The 18,497-nt window shown below is 44.1% G+C and overlaps 2 protein-coding genes across 3 annotated transcripts in view; both read left to right on the top strand.

The window, feature by feature from the left end:
- wu:fb13g09 (multidrug resistance-associated protein 5) overlaps positions 1-15,015 on the top strand; it is a 31,549-nt gene extending 16,534 nt beyond the window's left edge. For both annotated transcript variants that reach the window (XM_035411150.1, XM_035411151.1), the window contains exons 17-29: positions 42-226; positions 702-848; positions 4,304-4,433; positions 4,884-5,037; positions 6,591-6,719; positions 7,360-7,546; positions 9,068-9,157; positions 9,598-9,790; positions 9,883-10,042; positions 10,875-10,953; positions 12,025-12,138; positions 12,647-12,811; positions 12,984-15,015. In XM_035411150.1, coding sequence (XP_035267041.1) covers positions 42-226; positions 702-848; positions 4,304-4,433; positions 4,884-5,037; positions 6,591-6,719; positions 7,360-7,546; positions 9,068-9,157; positions 9,598-9,790; positions 9,883-10,042; positions 10,875-10,953; positions 12,025-12,138; positions 12,647-12,811; positions 12,984-13,094 — 1,844 coding nt within the window. In that variant the 3' untranslated portion in view covers positions 13,095-15,015. The remainder of the gene's footprint in view (positions 1-41; positions 227-701; positions 849-4,303; positions 4,434-4,883; positions 5,038-6,590; positions 6,720-7,359; positions 7,547-9,067; positions 9,158-9,597; positions 9,791-9,882; positions 10,043-10,874; positions 10,954-12,024; positions 12,139-12,646; positions 12,812-12,983) is intronic.
- Positions 15,016-17,132: 2,117 nt separating this feature from the next.
- med12 (mediator complex subunit 12) overlaps positions 17,133-18,497 on the top strand; it is a 31,639-nt gene continuing 30,274 nt past the window's right edge. The window contains exon 1 of the mRNA XM_035410130.1: positions 17,133-17,293. Coding sequence (XP_035266021.1) covers positions 17,192-17,293 — 102 coding nt within the window. The 5' untranslated portion in view covers positions 17,133-17,191. The remainder of the gene's footprint in view (positions 17,294-18,497) is intronic.

The raw sequence follows: 18,497 nt of genomic DNA, 5'->3' as shown, positions 1-18,497 counted from the left end.
CCTCACTGGCTTCTGTTCCTCTGATGACGCTCACGCTCCAGATCAGCTGATGAAGGCGGAGGAGAAGGGGTCAGGAGCGGTGGCGTGGTCCGTGTACGGGGCCTACATCCGAGCGGCCGGCGGGTCTCTGGTCTTCATCGTCAACATCGTCCTCTTCCTCTGCACTACCGGCAGCATCGCATTCAACAACTGGTGGCTGAGCTACTGGATCAGGCAGGGTAGTGGGGTGAGTTTAGACTGTGAGCTACTGAATTATGCAGAGCAGTGGGGTGAGTTTAGGCTGTGAGCTACTGGATCAGGCAGGGCAGTGGGTTGAGGTTAGTCTGTGAGCTACTGGATCAGGCAGGGCAGCGGGTTGAGGTTAGCTGCAGGGTCTGAGCAGGGGGTGCAGAAACGGACCTGCATCGCCATGCATTCCTGCCATAGCAATGCAGTCATTCTTCCTGACACATTTAATTATAAACGCTAACAACACCCTTGTAAACTTAATTAAAAAAGAGTGAAACGCTGCACCATATGCACCCAAAAGCAGTTTTTTCCTTAATTGAAAAATGTGCTCTGAATGCCAATAAAACCCAGGTCGGTATTGTTCTCCTCCGGCTCGTATTGCGGATTGCTGTCTGTGATGAGAGATGTGCGCGAGGTTACACAGTAATAATACCCATCTTTGTCCTCGCTGTGTTCTGCCATCTTTTTCCCAGAATGCTTCACTGGCCCTGCACAATGAAACGGCGGTGGCCGACAGCATGAGGCTGAACCCCCACCTTCAGTACTACTCGACTGTATACGCACTGTCCATGGGGGCGGCGCTGTTCCTGAAGACCACGCGTGGGCTTGTGTTTGTCAAGGTATCCCCCTCACTGTAGTCTTCCTTACCTATACTGTTATGACCACAAGTATCTGGATGCCCCTTGGTCTGGGGATGTTTTTCATGGTTTTGGCTCAGCCCCATATTTTCAGTGCTGGTAAATCTTAATGCTACAGCATACAATCACATTCTAGATGATTCTGTGCTTTCCCCAAATTGTCATGGGGCATGACAGTGCACCCGGGCACACAGTGAGGCCCATATATAAAATGGTTTTGTCAAGATAAGTATGGAGGTACTTGACTGTGGGCCGCACAGAACCCTGACCTCAACCACGTCTAACACCTTCGTGATCAATCGGAAAGTCAACTGCCAGGCAAGCCATGTTACCCAATCAGTGCCCATTTTCCATGATTTTTAAAATGTTATAGAACTATGATGTTGAATTGACATTAAGATTTTTTCGACACAGAACTGGACATTGAACAACCAATTCCAATTGCTAAAACAAGTAGCACTTTAAAAAGCTTATTTATGACCATAATGATTGATCTCGCTGGTTACAGTTTGAAATATTATTTGCCATCACATGAACAGTGGGTGACAATAAATCTAATTATAAAAAATGGTCAAGTTTCGCCCCCCATTCAAACTTACAGTTTTGGTTGTAAAAGCACAACGTTGATTTGAAGTGTGGAAATGTGAAGTTGCCATTTGTTATATGTGAAGTTTTAGATACAAGTACAGAAGTCTTCCTGTAATGGCCTTGAATTCAGAAGCATCCCAATGTCTCATTCTCCTAGTGCTCAAGGAGGTCCAGCTTAACCGTCCTGCATTACTCACTATATGACTGGTTTGGCATTCATTTTAAATCTTGTAGCTCCATGACAAAAAGTATCTGGGCGTTTCTGCAGATATGCAGACATAGTGTGAAAGTGTTCAGTCCTTGTTTGCCTGTAAACTTTGGCATCGTAGTTGAGTCGTGTGAGGAGGATGCTATTTTCTGAGCCATTTACATGTACTACTGGCACGAATTCATGGCAGATTCCTCCTGCCTCACAGCAGTTTCAGAGAAGTCAAATTTAGTGTTCCTGGCCCAAAGCTCACGGGGTACTGTGTCACTCCTGTAGGTGCCGGTGAGTTGATTCTTCCGTGATTTTTTTTTTGCTGTTCCAACTCCCGACCTCCGTCTATTAGTACGCCAAATTTTCCACTCTGCCGGTATTTTTAATTTATCCTTGACGAAAGGACAGAGTGTGCCAGCCCAGATGGGTATCAGTTTTATTGACTCGATATTCAACGGGCCAATCGAGTCACCTGGAAGCGTGCGCCGCGGTGCCCCCCAGGGAGCCGGGTTGGCACGCGCCGCCCCCCGCTCGTCCCAGCTGTGTAAAGCCTCCCATTAGGCTTGTTTGTTATCTGCCTGCCTGCGGAGCAGCCGGTAATTTCAGGGCACATAACATCTTTCCCCCCTCCTCTCCTGTACACCCTGTGTTACCGATCTGAAACGGGCGGCAGCTTTGTTAGCCCCGCCACTCCACCTGAAGCACCTCTTCAGATCGCTGCCGGTGTGTTATTGTGCAACGCGTGCGCTATTTTTCTTAAAAGCTCCCCGAAGGCTTTTGTTCCACAGATATAAAATCTGTACATTTGAGCCGTGATTGAAGGTTCCCCCAATGCCTACGGGCTAAAGCCACTTACCTGTCTAGAATTACTACCATCTGCATTAGAGGTAATTCACGTCCTCATGGTCGTTTTTGACCTAGAATTTTTTTCCTGACAGGTCGTTAAAATCGTCATTCTTCTAGGTCATCGCTAGCCCGGTTGCTTGTGCTCATTCGGCAGCACGAATCGGACGCACCGCTGATGTGGGATCCCACTGGAATGAGAGGGTTAAAAACACAGATTCGTCCCCTCAGTAAAAAAACCTTGGCAGTAAAGCTATCATGGGCCACGTGGGCCCATGAGTCAGGGGCGATAGGGAGTATTTGTGTTTCCCCCTGAAGAATGCTTCTGTTTTTCTTCTTTAATCAAAATTCTGTCGGCTGCTTGTTGCTTCCAGTTGCGTTCAGGAAAGTAAGAGACTTAATCGAATTTGATGGTGAAAGACAGTTTAGCTCTTTAATGCGTGGTTACGGGTCTGCGTGGTCTTACGAGCGTCTCCAGTCTAACACAACTATCATTGAGAGATGGCACAGCTTAAGTACAATCTCTAAACAAATGGTGTCTGGCCAGGAGGAAAGGTCACATCAATGTGATAATTCACTCCTTCCCTGGTTCCTGTCCCTGGCTAGATCAATGTCTCTTCATCATAATTTCTGTTCACCCAGAGTTGCTTTCCAATGGCTCTCGGCACCTAAGTCTCGGGGGAGAGCTTGCGTTTGAAAAGGGGTACTCAACACCTGGATGGAAACAGGAGAGGTGTGGGGACTTAAACAGATGATGACTCTGAAAACTGTATAGAAGAGACATTGCTAAAAAAAACACCCAAATCTAACACCCCCGAACAGAGAGAAAAGCACAGTGTGTAATGGCCTTTATTATGTTCTTAATAAATTACTGCTGCTGCCTCTATTGTTAAAAAGGCTTGACTCGCACATATCCTGCTGGGACAAGCTGTAACTGTGGCGTTCCCGGTGCGTTTCACAATATATTGTATTGCTCCAGAAAAGCAGAAGCTGGCTGTTCAGTCTGTACACTCCCTGCAAAGCCCGCTGTGACTGATGTCTCAGGAGATGCACTGGAGATGAATCTGCTCTGCGTGTGCTCTTTGTGCTGCTGCGAATCATTGTGCGCGTTTGCATTATGTCTGCGTGCGGGCATGTACCGTTTCTTTCTGACTGAATGTGTTGCATCTAGCTGCGTGTACATAATGTACCGTGGTGCTAGGGTAATCAGTCTTGTGATAATGTCTTGCGTTTCTGTAGAGATATGTAGATATCTATAATATCGTGTTTATTAACTCAGCTGTGGTTGAATGTCTGACAGCAGTGTGTCTTTGAGTTGCTTTTGATTGTGCTCAGCCATTTTGCAGCCGAATGTTCAACATACATTAGGAAGTGAAGGGAGTATTTCAGTTAAACTGGGACGTGACAGATTTAAAGAGGCATATTGGCAATGCGACCAGGGAAATGGGGAAAACATAAGGTTAGGTTTCTATGTGTGATAAGGGGCGTGGGCACTTTAATGAGCAGTCTGTGTTTTATTTTGTCAGTAATGGCCTATTTATTGGAAAGAAACCTACAGTGCAGCATCCCTGTCACTATACTGGGGCACTGATATCCTGCTCAGCCCAGAGGAAATGCTGCCCCCTACTGGCACAATAACAAGACCTTCACGGTGCTCTGTTTGTGTGTCTTAATTTCGTACTTTTGTGTGCTCGTCCAGCAAGGATTTATGTCAGACAGCAATGTGTTTGGGTCTGACAGGATTTTGACGGGATTTTTTGTCTGCATGCCTGCATGACAGAATTGTGTTTGTTTGTCTTCCTGGCAGTGCACTCTCCGCGCCGCCTCAGTCCTCCACGACAAGCTGTTCCGGAAAGTTCTCCACAGCCCCATGGCCTTCTTCGACACCACGCCCCTCGGCCGCATCCTCAACCGCTTCTCCCGCGACATGGATGAGGGTAAGCCCTGTGTTCCCTGCCCCCCCTCCTCCCTCCCTGCCTGCCTCTCTCTCTCTCTCTCTCACTCTCCTCAGACGGGTGTGGTATGAGCGCATTTCATAGAGCTGCTGTATACTTGGCTCATCATTCATAACATTTAAAGTTCAGTCTCCCTACTATTTGTGTGAAAACATTCCAATTTGTTTTATCTTATGAATGCATATTAGGGGGGCGTGGCCAAGGGACAATAATGCGGCAATGGGAGTTCTTAGAGCATGCCATCCCCCATGAATATTAGCAAACCGGATGGAAACTCCTGCGACCAACCAGAAGCCTCCAATAGTTTTAGGAAGTTGACACATTGGAAAAATGCAGATCTGCTTCGTCTGTGAAATCTGCAGTGTTGTTGTGATCGTTACCGTCAGAAGCAGAAGGCCCGTTCTCTGACTTTGGCTCGTTGCCCTTCCTCAGTGGACGTACGTCTGGCCATGCAGTCTGAAATGCTCCTGCAGAACCTGACGCTGGTGTTCTTCTGCCTGGGCGTGGTCGCCTTCATCTTCCCGTGGTTCCTGTTGTCCATCCTGCCTCTCGGAGTCTTCCTCTTCCTGGTGAACCGTGTCTCCAGGTGAGGCCTGGGCTCAATTTTCCACCCCTGTCCCCAGCATTGTTTTCATTTCTTTGATAATTAACAAAACACGTACCATAGAAAAATTTCTAACATCAATGCAAAAGTATGCACATTAAAAACAGAGATTTACTAAATAAAGCCAAGGGCTTGTTTCTGTTGTGGTTATGGTTTAAATTTAATAGTTTCAGAATAACATGAAATAAAATAAAAAAAACTGTCTGGTTCAGGTGACAAGAACTATAAGGAGGTGTTAGAAAGAGTCCATTCACAGAGAGATCCATTCACCTTCCATTAAGTTTTACAGGAAAATTCTCCAAAAGCTTTTCAGTGATCTCAGTTTTTCCAATTCTCTGGGTTTTTGCCAACATACTTGAGTTATAATAAATGAATGTAAAAAATAAGACAAAAACCCATAAAAACTGTGAATTGTCATAACAAAACATGACAAAATTCCAACAAGGAATCCAAAGTAAATATCTTTCCTGCCCAACATGCTTTGGAGAGTGGGCAGTGTTGAGGTTTTAGAGAGAAATGACTTGTCCTTTCCTGGACAGAGTTTTCCCCCTCCTTCCATTCCCTGAGAGAACAAAGTAATTCACGATGCACTTCTTATTCACATCCGCCGCCAGGTCTGTCTTTGCATCCAAAAGTAGAAATCATCCCACTTATGTCAATAAAGGAGTTTTCTCCCAGCTAGTTTTAGCGTTAGTGTGTTAGCGTGCTCATGAAAGCACCCGAATGCGACGCGAGGTCCAGGAATGGCCTGGGCCAGCGCCAGGTCGTGGCGGTACGCAACACAATCACCGTCCCTCGAGTGTTCTCGTCTCGCCTGTCGGATCACACCACAGACTGAATCCACAAAGATGATGCGATAGCTGTTCTCAGCTTCAGAACTTCAGGCTGTCGAAAGTACCAACTGAATGTGTTAGCTGGGTTTTTTTAATTTTTTTATCAGATACCACTTGCATGTGTGCAAATCATCCTGTGACTCTTCTTTTTATGTATCCCTTTCAAAGCTTTGTGATTCCAGTGTAGTTTATGTTTGAAGGGATGTGTGAAGACATCACAGATTCTTAATTACAGCACATTCTGTGAATGGCAAATACGATGACTAATAAAGCATTCTTAACTAATTTTAATTTCAGAACTAACTAAATTTAGTGGGAATTTAGAATGTGAAATAACACATCTAACAGGAACATGTACTCATCAATTGTCACATTTTTATTTAGCATTATACGCATGGGTTTTTCAGTCAAGAGTGCTGAACTTCGTAAGACAGACAGGCTATCATTACAGTTAGGTATTCAAGCCAGTTTTGATATAACTAATCTAGTTCTCCATACCTGTTTGGTGGAAGGTCGAAAGTGAGCTAAGATAACCACAGTAAGGCAGTTTTTGGGACTGTAGTCCAGCTGACCTGGTTTCTCACATTTTTCTGACTATATTCTGAATGACAGAGATAGTCCTGCAGCACAGTCTGCTAACCTCTGAATTCTGGACTACTGATGACTGTTTTAACTCTTCTCACTTCCTCTTCCTACTGACAGGGTACTGATCCGTGAGCTGAAACGGCTGGAAAACATCACACAGTCACCTTTCACCTCTCACATTACCAGCAGCCTGCAGGGCCTCTCCACCATCCACGCCTACGGCAGGGGGCCGGACTTCCTGCGCAGGTGAATCCGCGAGACAGGGGGGAGAACACACGCCCCTTTTCTGCCATGCTTGGCCAGACTTCTGTCATTTTCCCTAATGTATGAGAAGAGTTCAGTCCAGGTTCAGAAGATAAAAGCCCTCCCCAGTATTTTGTGCCAATCATCTGGATTTGCTAATTGGCACAATTCTTCAGCCCAGAAGGTAGGAGTAATTGGTGACAGTTGAACACTGAAAACAGCTGGCTGAGTTCATGGATGGAAGAAACACATGGCAGGACTTTTACTTTCTGACCCCTTGAACTTTACGCCTATGTGTATGATATTTGAAATATCAACGGGGAGCGTTTCAAAGTAAAGATAAATGAGAGTCAATAGGATATGGGTTACTCTTACTAACCCCGTGGATGGTGTATCTTACATTTAGGTAAGGGAGGAACGTCTTGGCAACATGCATAAGAGTCATTTGAAGATGAGGGATTTTGGGGAGTATTTTGGGGGAATAAAGCCCCAGGCATCTGGCAACACTGTTCCCCCACATGCTCTGTAGCAGCAGGCTGCCTGGCTCTTATCACAGTGTTTGGCCAGATCCCCTGGGTAAAGATTTAAGTTTGATTCGGCCGTATGAAATGCATTCATCTCTGTCCCGTGCTGCTCTTGTCAGGTACCAGGCTCTGCTGGACACCAACCAGGCCTCGTACTACCTGTTCAGCTGCGGTATGCGCTGGCTGGCCGTGCGGCTCGACCTGATCAGCATCTTCCTCATAACCACCACGGCCCTGCTCATCGTCCTCATGCACGGCCAGATCCCCCCGGCCTACGCCGGCCTGGCTATCTCCTACGCCATCCAGGTGCGTCAACCTCCTGTCTTCTGCCTCTTTCTCCACAAGGATGGGGGGAAAAAAAACACAAAATACTTCCAAGAATTGTGTCTGTAAAGTGTTGGAATATATAGTTTTATAGTTTTGCTTTGCCGGTTACACAGAGGTATAAAGCATACACAAGAATAGATGAGTAGCCATGCTAAATAAGAAATGCATACATGCTAAATGCGCAATTGAAATAGTGCCTACACCTAACAATACTCACACATATAGTAAGACCCAGATGTTCCAGGGCTTGATGTGCGAAAGCATTTTTAGCCCCACAGTCTGAAAAGTAACACATTTGCTTTCTGTACACATCTGTCTTTGAAGCAGCCCTCAAAACCTGAATTACCTGAAGCACCTGCAGAGACCCACTTTGAAGAGTACTGTGCATTGTGTCTTTGATCCATTACAAGAACACTTTTTTTTGGGTGATGAGATGTTGCTATCAGCACAGCAAGCCAACAATAAATAGGATTCCAAGAGTAAAGGTTTAAATTTTGATATCGTGGAAGAGTGATACTCCATCGGCGGTCTTAAATGAATACTGATCAGGAATAGCAACACGTTTGAAAATGTATTATGAAAAACAACAGAAAGTAACCAAAACTCAGAGAAAGCCACATATACAGGCAGTAGGTAAGCCACACATGAGATTCCTCCAGCAATTTGTTTTTCTCTCCATAAGCAGTTATAATCCAGTAGGTTGCTTATGAGGGAGGTGGTGATGTGGGACTGGGAGTTTACTGTGTGTGCACTCAGAGGGAAGTGTGAGATTGATAAGGACAGGCATGATTGACTGGCATTGTTGAACGGCCCGTTTCTGCCTTCTGTTTGTATTTTACTAAGCTATGGTCAGTGTTCCAGTAGCTATCAGTGTTTATTGTCCCTCATAAACAGGCACAGGCAGCAACCTAGAACCCCTTTGTAGATTTCTCTAGACCACACCGATTCAGAAAAGCATACAAGAGAGTTGGACACGGAGAATGAAACCAGAATACAAACAGTGGAGAGATCAATCCGAATAATAATCGATGGAGAATTCCCTTAACCCAAGTTCACCTGGAACAGTTCATTTTTAATGGGGGCCACTGATGAACTGTGAGCTCATGCACTACACGCGCTACACTCGGGCTGACCTGTGAGCGCTGAATTGATTTCCGTCCTTTGCAGTGAATACCGCTGAGCCGTAGGGTCATACAGCAGGAATTTAAAAAAAGCGTTCAGTCCGTGGAGAAGACGACGGTGAAAACACCATAGAATATGATGGAACGCAGCATGTTTTTGAACGCCCTCCTCGATGAGAAAAGGCATGCTACACGTGCCGCAGCTCCCTAAGAGGTGTAATTCAGGATTAGCGGAAGCTGAGCTTTCTTGACTCGCCCTTCACTGTGGGATTTACCCGCTGCTCCTGATTGGATATCGTGCCGGGCTCCGTCAGCTGTGTCTGCGATCGGCTCCACGTGCGGCCGGGGCTCATTATCGTCTCCCGTCTCTCCCGTCCAGCTGACCGGCCTGTTTCAGTTCACCGTGCGCCTTCTCGCCGAGACGGAGGCTCGCTTTACGTCAGTGGAGCGGATCAATCATTACATAAAGGTGAGAGGTTGGGGGGAGCGGGGGGGGGGGGGGGTGGGGGGGGGGGTTATGTGTCTGAGCCTCTGCTAATACTGGGAAATTTGCCAAGAGGGCAGAGCCAAGGACAGGGCCTGTGTAAACTCCTTTACACTGCAGAAAGAATACAGCTTGTGGCACAGTGCGCATGCCAGCCTGTGGGTAAACATTTCATGGGTAAAGGCTGGGCAAAACATGCCGTACTAGGGCACACTCAGACAGCACAACACAACACATCGAACGGGGCCCTCGACAAAGCATGAGGAAGAGGGTTGCGTGACTAAGTTCTGTGGAATGTGCCTCACAAGTACCAACGAGTCCCTGAACGTTTAAGGCTCGGGGTGGGTGGGGGGTACGCCTTGTGTCTGTACTGGAATGATAAAGTTTTGTGCTGGATAACATCTTCTCCCCCCCTCGCCTCTCAGACCCTGGAGAGCGAGCCCCCCCGACACGTGACCGGCCCGTCCTCTCCTGCCCCCTGCTGGCCACACGTGGGACACGTATGCTTCCGGGACGTGGAGATGCGATACCGCAAAGACTTGCCATTGGTCCTCAAGAAGCTTTCCTTCGACATCCAGGCGGAGACAACTGTGGGCATTGTGGGTCGCACTGGCTCAGGTACGTGCTATTTTTATGGCTTTTCATTTTATATGAATAACACTGTTCTGAAGTGCTGTAGCCTATGAGTGAATTTCTCTGTCTCCCTGCAGGGAAATCCTCGCTCGGGGTCGCCCTCTTCAGGCTGGTGGAGTTGGCGGGAGGCTCCATTACCATAGACGGTGTCAACATTGCCCGCATTGGGCTGGAGGACCTGAGGAGCAAGCTGTCAATCATCCCACAGGAACCTGTGCTCTTCATTGGCACAGTCAGGTACTGCCCATACCATCCAACACCCTCAGAAACACACAGAGTCCAGTCTTATATTATATTCTATTTGACAGATGCTTTTATCCAAAGCGACACACAATAAGTGCATAGTACTGATGCTTGTTGAAACAACTACAGAACACAGGTCAGATAAGGTACAATTCTCATAAAGTATCAGTTATTCATAGCCACGAACATGTTCAGTCCAGTTCTCATGGTAAGCATAGGCTAAGCCAGTAAAGTTATGACTAGAAATGAGACATGATTACAAGAGATATGATAAAGAGCTACAACATCAAGATGATAGTACAAGTGCAATGCAAAACTAGAAGAAGATCAAGAGACAAGTGAGACATAGTGATACTAGATTGGGGGTAACCCTGCAGAGGAGTAGTGTTAGAGTTAGTCAAGGTGCAGTCTGAAGAGATCTGTCCTCTAGACCATGGTGGAAAAGGTTAGTCTTCCATCACAGAAGTCTATGTGTTTATGGTTTGAAACTGTGCTGATATTTGAGTGTGTATTTTCAATTGGCCCAGGCCTCCGTACTGATCCTGCAAAGCTGAATGGTATGCTGGTTTTTCTTGTTGCTCAACATTTAATAGACCAATTAAAGCAGATTATTGCAGTTAACTCATCTCACATGTTTTACGTTCAAACCACTTGTGGAATTTAAGGTAACAGCAGACAGCAGACCCTGCGGCTCTCCAGGACCAGGATTAAGGACCACTTCACTAATCCCGTGCTGTCATGTGCATGTCACAGGTCTAGTCGGGCTGACTGACCGTCTCATCGAGCGTTGACATTTTCTCACGTTCTCGTGATTTCGCCCAAACAGGTCCAACTTGGACCCATGGGGCCAGCACTCTGAGGCGGAGATTTGGGACGCCCTGGAGAGGACTCACATAAAAGACATGGTGAGAGGAGAGAGTGGCGGGCAAGGGGCAGGCTGGCAGCGTGCGCCTGATTAATGCTTCCCCACAGACACTTCCCCATGATCGCGATTTTTCCAACATCGTCTCGCATCGCATGCACGTCCAACGCCGTGCCACGTTCACTTCATTTGCATACTAGATGAGATTTGTGGCGCCACGTCTTCAGGCAGAGCCTGTTTAATCATGCATATTCTGGAGATGGCAGTTCATAATGTGCCATTAGACACGAGGGGAGATCGTTTCCATCGCATATATCTAGGTAACTTGATCGCAAAAAGTGATTATCCAGTATGATCTGATTGTAATTTGCACATGAATTTAAATTAGCCAGCATTCTAGTTGCAATATATCAAAACGTGCCAATGGGGAATGTTCCTGTCAGAGACATGAACATGATGCATGGGGCTCTTGTATGGCCACCTCAGTCTGCTGTCTTTGCCTGATGACACAGCCTTGCACTTGCAGGGTCGTTGATACATGGGGCTCTTGTATGGCCACCTCAGTCTGCTATCTTTGCCTGATGACATAGCCTTGCACTTGCAGGGTCATTGATACATGGGGCTCTTGTATGGCCACCTCAGTCTGCTGTCTTTGCCTGATGACATAGCCTTGCACTTGCAGGGTCTTTCATTGCATGTGTTGGACATAGGGTTGACCCGGTTTTTGACCGAAATTTCGGGTTTTCATATTATGTGTACGTGTCCGGTTTGTGATCCCAACCAGGCAATGTAATGTCCTGTCCAAATAACTGATGGGAGAAATAAATGGTAGTTTGTACTGAATTTGCATGTCAGTGACCCCCTGGTCCGATGTCAGTTCTGCAGGGGGTAACACCCCCCCCCCCCCCCCCCCCCCATCAGCTCCCAGCTTTGTTCGCGATTACGCTTCCAGCTGTGCATGTTGTCCAGGTGTGATTATATTCTAAATCTAGCAACCCAAATCTGGCAACCCTGCTTGGAGCAGAATAAATTTACCATAAAGTGACAGAGCTGTCAGTGCCCTGGGAAGCAGTCCTGTGACCAGAGCTCCCTGTGTGTGCTGATCCCCCCGCAGGTCAGCCTGCTGCCCCACTCGCTGGACTCCGAGGTGATGGAGAACGGGGAGAACTTCTCCGTGGGGGAGAGACAGCTGCTGTGTGTGGCCAGGGCCCTGCTTCGGCACTGCAAAGTAAGGAGACCCTCCTCTTCCTCCTCCTCCTCCTTCTCCTTCTCCTTCTTCACATGCACAAGCAAACAGCACCGGTGTCTGCTCTTCCACGGGCTAATATTTACACAGGGTGAAGAGGCATAACTACATTTTAATCACAGGATCATTTGTATGCGCTGCATGCTCCTCGTCTCTGAATAGACTGGGCTGTTCAAACAAATCAGACCGCTTTTGTGTCGCATATTGGTTAAGAATTTTGAACGCTTTTGAAATTATAGAAGAGACCGTGGTAACAATGCCACCGCATGGTCTGAATCTTGAATGGCCTGAAAATTCACTTAAATAAAGTCCTATAAAAAAATCCCCCATGGGCAGCTATAATTTGTTTGCGTGCAGCCTGGTTCTGTGTGTGAACGATGACGAGTGCGGTGATTAAAGAGTCTGGGCGAAAGTGCGAAAACGTATTTGACAGGTTGTTATGTTGCCGGGAGACATTTTGTCTGAGTGTGAGGTGTCTGTGATCACTCAGATCCTGCTGCTCGATGAAGCGACGGCGGCTATCGACACGGAGACGGACCGGCTCATTCAGGAGACCATCCGTCTGTCTTTCACCGGCTGCACCACCCTGATCATCGCCCATCGCCTGAACACCGTGCTCAGCTGCAACCGGGTCATGGTCCTGGACCAAGGAGAGGTACGTCTCAACGTCTGTGTGACTGACTGTGTCGAATTGCTTTCAGTTATAAAGGGAAGAATGTTCAGGGGATAGTTCAGCAGGTGGCATCGAACAGAAAACGGTGCTCATGAATCTTGCTTCAGTATTAACTTTCTTTATGGTCCTGTGTCTTGACTCAATCTGCTTATAGATTGTGGAGTTTGACGCCCCCTCCGCCCTGCTGGCCAATGAGAACTCCCGATTCCACGCCATGGTAGCGGCGGCGGAATTGCTGAAGGTCAACAGCAAAGACCTCAGCTGAAGACCGGAGCCGATGAGTCACAGTCACCCATGTGCCACGCCCCCACATCGCCGCGGACCAATGGCAGAAGGCTGCGGTGCTTGCTGGTGGATCTGGCATTACGTTTTTTTTTTTTATTTGCGATGTGAAGATACAGTTAAATGCTGCTAATTGTTTAGGCGTTCGCTCAAGAGCGTGATGATCACCAGTAAACCGGTGACTGCATTCCAAGAGACCCGTCAGGAACTTGGAGCCCGTGTAAAAGCCATCGAGCTCTCCCACTGGCCCTAGCTGCTGTGTTGCTGGAGCCCCTCTGCAGGAGGAGGCCTGAGGTGCAGGCCTTCAAGTGTTCATGAGGCAGTGCAATTACTGAGATTTTTCCAGAGAGTCGCAGAAGTACCGAATTGGCAGGAAATTCCTGTTCCTTCAAACTCTGGAAAGCTTGTGATGATACATAGACTCCCCATGGAGTCTGTTTTGTGCAATTTGTTTATTTAACCTATGATCATAGGGGGATTTTTCCCACACTTTATTGGTGGAACCGTAACATTTTTGTGGAATTATAACTTTTCTTTTCCTCGCTGATTAAACAAATCAGTTCCATCACTGTCTGGAGAATGTTAGACTTGAGAAGGCCAGTAAATATTCATTGAAGTTTTGTTGAATGTAAATAGACAGAGACCAAAGACTTAAAATAAACCAGCCAAAGGATGAACTTTGATGTAAACACCAATGATGCTGTTCTACTCAAGTCAAGCACTTTCACTTCACATGTGTGTGAACTTATAAGGTATCGCCTACGCACTGCAAAAGCCAATTCTTTGACACCCTCAAAAATGTCATTTGTGGTAAATGTACGAAGAGGGCTCTCAAAGTTCATGGTACAATAATATTATTTTAAATGTAATTCGTCTTCACGTGTCTGTATGGCTGAAATTCTATTTCATCATTCTCGTAAAAATTCTGATCTTTAGTCGAACATGTATATGCCTTATAAATGAGGAGAGTATTTTTTGCTGCAGTGACCTATATTGCATGCTATTTATATGGGTTGAATCAATCGTATTTGGGAATTCTATCTGTAGAGTCTATATTTGGCAAAACTCCAGGGTGCTCTTTCCCTAACAGCATATACTTGATGAGTTCCTCAGTTGTGTCCAAACCATGCGTAATTCAGTCCTTGCTTCTCTTGATTGGAAATCAGGACTTGACTTCTCGCTCTCTGTAACACTAGTGAATTCCAGAGCCTATGCCATGGTGAACCAGGTTATCCATAAATGCTGTGTGTAAGCCAGTGTAAACCCTGGTAGAATCACAAGCTGACACTATTGAGGGATGGCAGGTGTTATTTTATCAGTTTGAGCAAAGGCTTGTTAGGTCTAGGTTGAGACTCAAAGATGTGACATCTGTAGCCATTTTTTTTAATTTTTTTTTTTTAGAAATGTTTATTTATTTGCACTTCACAAAATGATTATGCATTTTATAGCCTTAGTTCAAGACCTGCACAATTCAATGTAGCTCAATGGTTCAAACTTGATCCTGAAAGACTATGTATCATTTTTTCTATGCAATCCATTTTCAGGGACATACTTTGCAGACAGTAAAATTGTGGTTCTCTGTAAATGATGAATAGAGCAAAGCTGGAATTATTCACCAATTGAAAGTCCTTGCATGAAACCTGACATGCAAATTCAGCCTTAATCGCAACTAAACAACATGGACAGCAATACACTTAGCTAGTGTGTGTGTGTGTGTGCGTGCATGCGTTTGTGTGTGTGTGGCTGGGTCTGTGTGTATTCTTTTGTTCTACACAGATCTGTCCCAGAGATGGCCTTGTTGAAAGATGTGGGGGTGTTGTTTCACAGTTATTTTATGAAAGCCTTTGTTTCATGGGCTTAAATGTGTTCATATCAATAAAAGTTTTATACATAATATGTCTGGATTTGATCTGCCAACTGACTTTGTGTTAATTAATACATATTTTATCTCAGCAGTAACACCCAGATTTACAAGTATAATATATTTGATTAACTAAAGCTTGTACACATTTAGTAACAACAGTCATTTACATTAAATCCTCACCACCAAGCTTGGCTGATGAATAAGGACTCCCAGAGCAATTAAGGTGCTAATTAAAATGTTGTTTCCTGCAATTGCAAAGCTTGAAATTCAAACAGGACTTTAGTGTGGAGTCAATCTACCTGCTGCTTTGGAAAGAGTGCCCTCTGGTGGAAAGAGAACAGTTGAAACAAGAATCTAGCCAATTCTCCCAGCAGGTTTTGGGGGAAGAAAACAAACGGTCTTGATATTTGAATACATTTTGACACTAAAATACAGATGATTGTTACAAAAAAATGTGACCAAAGGTTTAAAAAAATAAAAATAAAATGGCTCCAGTTCAAAGATATATTTAGATTTTTGAAAAATATTTAAATGGATATATTTGCAGTTATATAAAAAGTAACACCGCATGGTGACATAGCAATCCACTTAATGTCTTAAAGTCTTATTTAAATGCTAGAATTTTTCATGCAGGCCCATGTGAAAAAATTTATGAGAGGATGCTAGAACTTCATATATAAAGGCTACACATTTTACCACACTTTTATGTGTCAATGCAATTGTTTTCCATTTATCAACACACTGCACTCCGCATTCAGGCTCATGTTGGGCATTTTAAAAACATTTCTGATGGGCGACCTTTAGATTACATTTTTCAAACATTTTCTTTTGCATGTACTGATTTTAATGTGAAATAAAGAGACTGATATCTTTATATTTGTACACAATAGCAGATTACTCACAAAACATTGCCATTATCAGATAAAAATATTTCTTTTTTATTACACTCATATCTTACATTTTTCTTGACTATTCACTATTCTGTAATTTCCTGTCCACTTCAAAATGCTCAGGTCGTGCAGAAATTTCTAGTTCAGCCCTCGATTAAAACACGCCTCAATCAGACATAGGAAATATCTGTAATACTTACGTGTTTCAGACATTTCATATCTGAACAGAAAATACATTCTGTTTATTGTGTTTGCTTTAATAAATTTAAATTAGGCATAGCACAAACAATTGTTTGTGCTATGAAAACATGGTGCAAGGTAGTATTATGTTTCTTGATATTTGTTTACATTTACTTTTTTGTGTGATGTTGCACCAGTTAAGCCCAGATTTATCTGATTACTTTTATTGTTAGACCCAGCTGAACAACTGACATGGGGTATATCAGTCAGTTTATGGCTTCAAATCCGTCTGTGCTTCTATTTATTTTATAATTCAAATGAAACATGCGATGCAATACGTATAAAACTTCATCAATATGTTTGTTCGTCAACCTCACGTTATGTGAAAATTATGACGCACGCATGCACCTGCATATAGATATGAGGTTTCATACTTGAAATTAGATTTTTGTCTATAATGTATCGACATACATAACTTTTTTTTAAAAATTTAAAAGACAATCGTGCATTTAAAGGCAAGTAATTCATTCATAATTACTAGCAAGTAATTCATTTTTTTAATTGTTCGGCAAATTTTATATTTCGGTCATTTCAGTATGCCAACGTCTTCCAGAATATTTATGATTGAATTAATTTACTAATTTCATCATGCTATAACAAATTATCTTTAAAAAAAAAAAAAAGAGAGAAATATTAAAAAACAATTTTTGTGAGTGTTTCCCGAGTGTTGCTGTCTGAATGTTAACTACAGTACCTATCTATGATTTTGTTACCTGAAAGTATCTCAGCTAACAGTCGAGCCAGACAGTCGCCTCCGTACACGAAATTCAAAAGAAACGGTGTTAAGTAGGGTGGTATTCCTTGAATATTCTGTTAGTTAAAAGATATAAGATTATACATGTTTTCGATTCATGGTGTCTTCATGTTGATGATTATATTCTTAATTTTCAAGGAAAAGTCGGAACTTTTTATTTATTTACAATTTAAATTATAACCGGAACTTTAAATTTTACAATCGGAAGTAAAATATATAAATATATCTCCATTATAGGTTTCTGTCTTTTCGGAATACTTTTGCGTCCTACTGCCTTCCGGCTTCCGAGTCTCGAGCGGAAAGGGGAAAGCCTTTGCTGTGATGCCGCTGGGATGATGGCTGCTTTCGGGATCCTGAGTTACGAACACCGGCCACTGAAGCGGCCGAGACTCGGCCCTCCCGACGTTTATCCACAAGACCCCAAACAAAAAGAGGTGAGAAAATTTCAGATCGACAGTAAGCAACCAGCAACTTTTCTAGAAACATCTGTTTTTAAGTATAAGCTGCTAGTAAATTGGGTCTTAACGGGTAGTCCGAGGATGCATTCCAGGCCTAGCTAACTGGCTAGTAGCAAGCTGGCTTACTGCTAGCAAGTGCTCTATGGGGACGCTAACGTTAGCTGGCTTGATAGTTAGCAAACAATAACAATGAATGCACAGTTAACGTTATCTGGCTAGCTGCAAAACATTTTTGACTCGTAAAATCATTATCTAATTTAAAGGCTTTTCCAACCGCAAGCAAATACTGAAACAAATATACACATTTTATTATTTACCTTATTTTGTAGCTAACCGTTAATCTGTACTCAGGCAGCTTTTAAAAATATTTAATAAAAAAAAAATCAATTTGGGTAACTGGAGCTTCATAGCCGGTTGTACAGTTACAGTACAGCATTTTTGAGCCATCGCTAGCCAGATTGCTACGAACTGGCTACACCATAAGAAGAACTTATACAATTGCTGGCTAGTGATACATATTTTCATTGTTTCATATGTTTTGATTCCGTGCTAGCCAGCTGCATCACCGCCAACAAGGCAAAAAGTATCTGACTACGTTGTTGGCTGACGTTAGTTATTCATTTATATGTTAATCGTGCAAATTAGGCGACTGTTTATAGCTAAATCGCTAAGATTATATCGATTTATAGCGCTATAGTTAGTTCCCAGCCCTCTTTAATAGGATGATTCGTTTGACATTTAAATCTTGCTAGCAACAAGCTAGCAGTACTCATATGTCGAACAGTTACTCCGTTGACAAGCTAGCGATAATTGGAGACTGAATCATTATGTAGGCCGGCGCTATAATATGTTATAATAAAACTAGCTAGTTGTGTTTTTATGCGCTCTTGGGTAACGTTAACTCATGTTAAGTAGCTTCCATGATAAACGTTTTGCGTACTGTTGTGCAAACAAGTGTCTCTATTAAGATATTGGTAATGAATGGTTAGCTAGCGAATGCTAGGTAACATTGGTGTAACGTTAGATCATGCCTGCTAGCTGTATCGCCACTTTCAGTGTTAGCATTAGGTTTTTAACTGGTGTCTTTTCGGGCATATTTATATCTAATGCAGGATGTAGGACGTTGTAATTAACCAGTCCCAAAACAGAGCACATAACATTCGTCAGTCAGATATCCAGC

This window comes from Anguilla anguilla, chromosome 3 (assembly GCF_013347855.1).
Source record: "Anguilla anguilla isolate fAngAng1 chromosome 3, fAngAng1.pri, whole genome shotgun sequence".
Lineage (NCBI taxonomy): Eukaryota > Metazoa > Chordata > Actinopteri > Anguilliformes > Anguillidae > Anguilla > Anguilla anguilla.
Note: the sequence above shows the minus strand (reverse complement) of the source record. Positions and strands in the feature narration are given on the sequence as shown.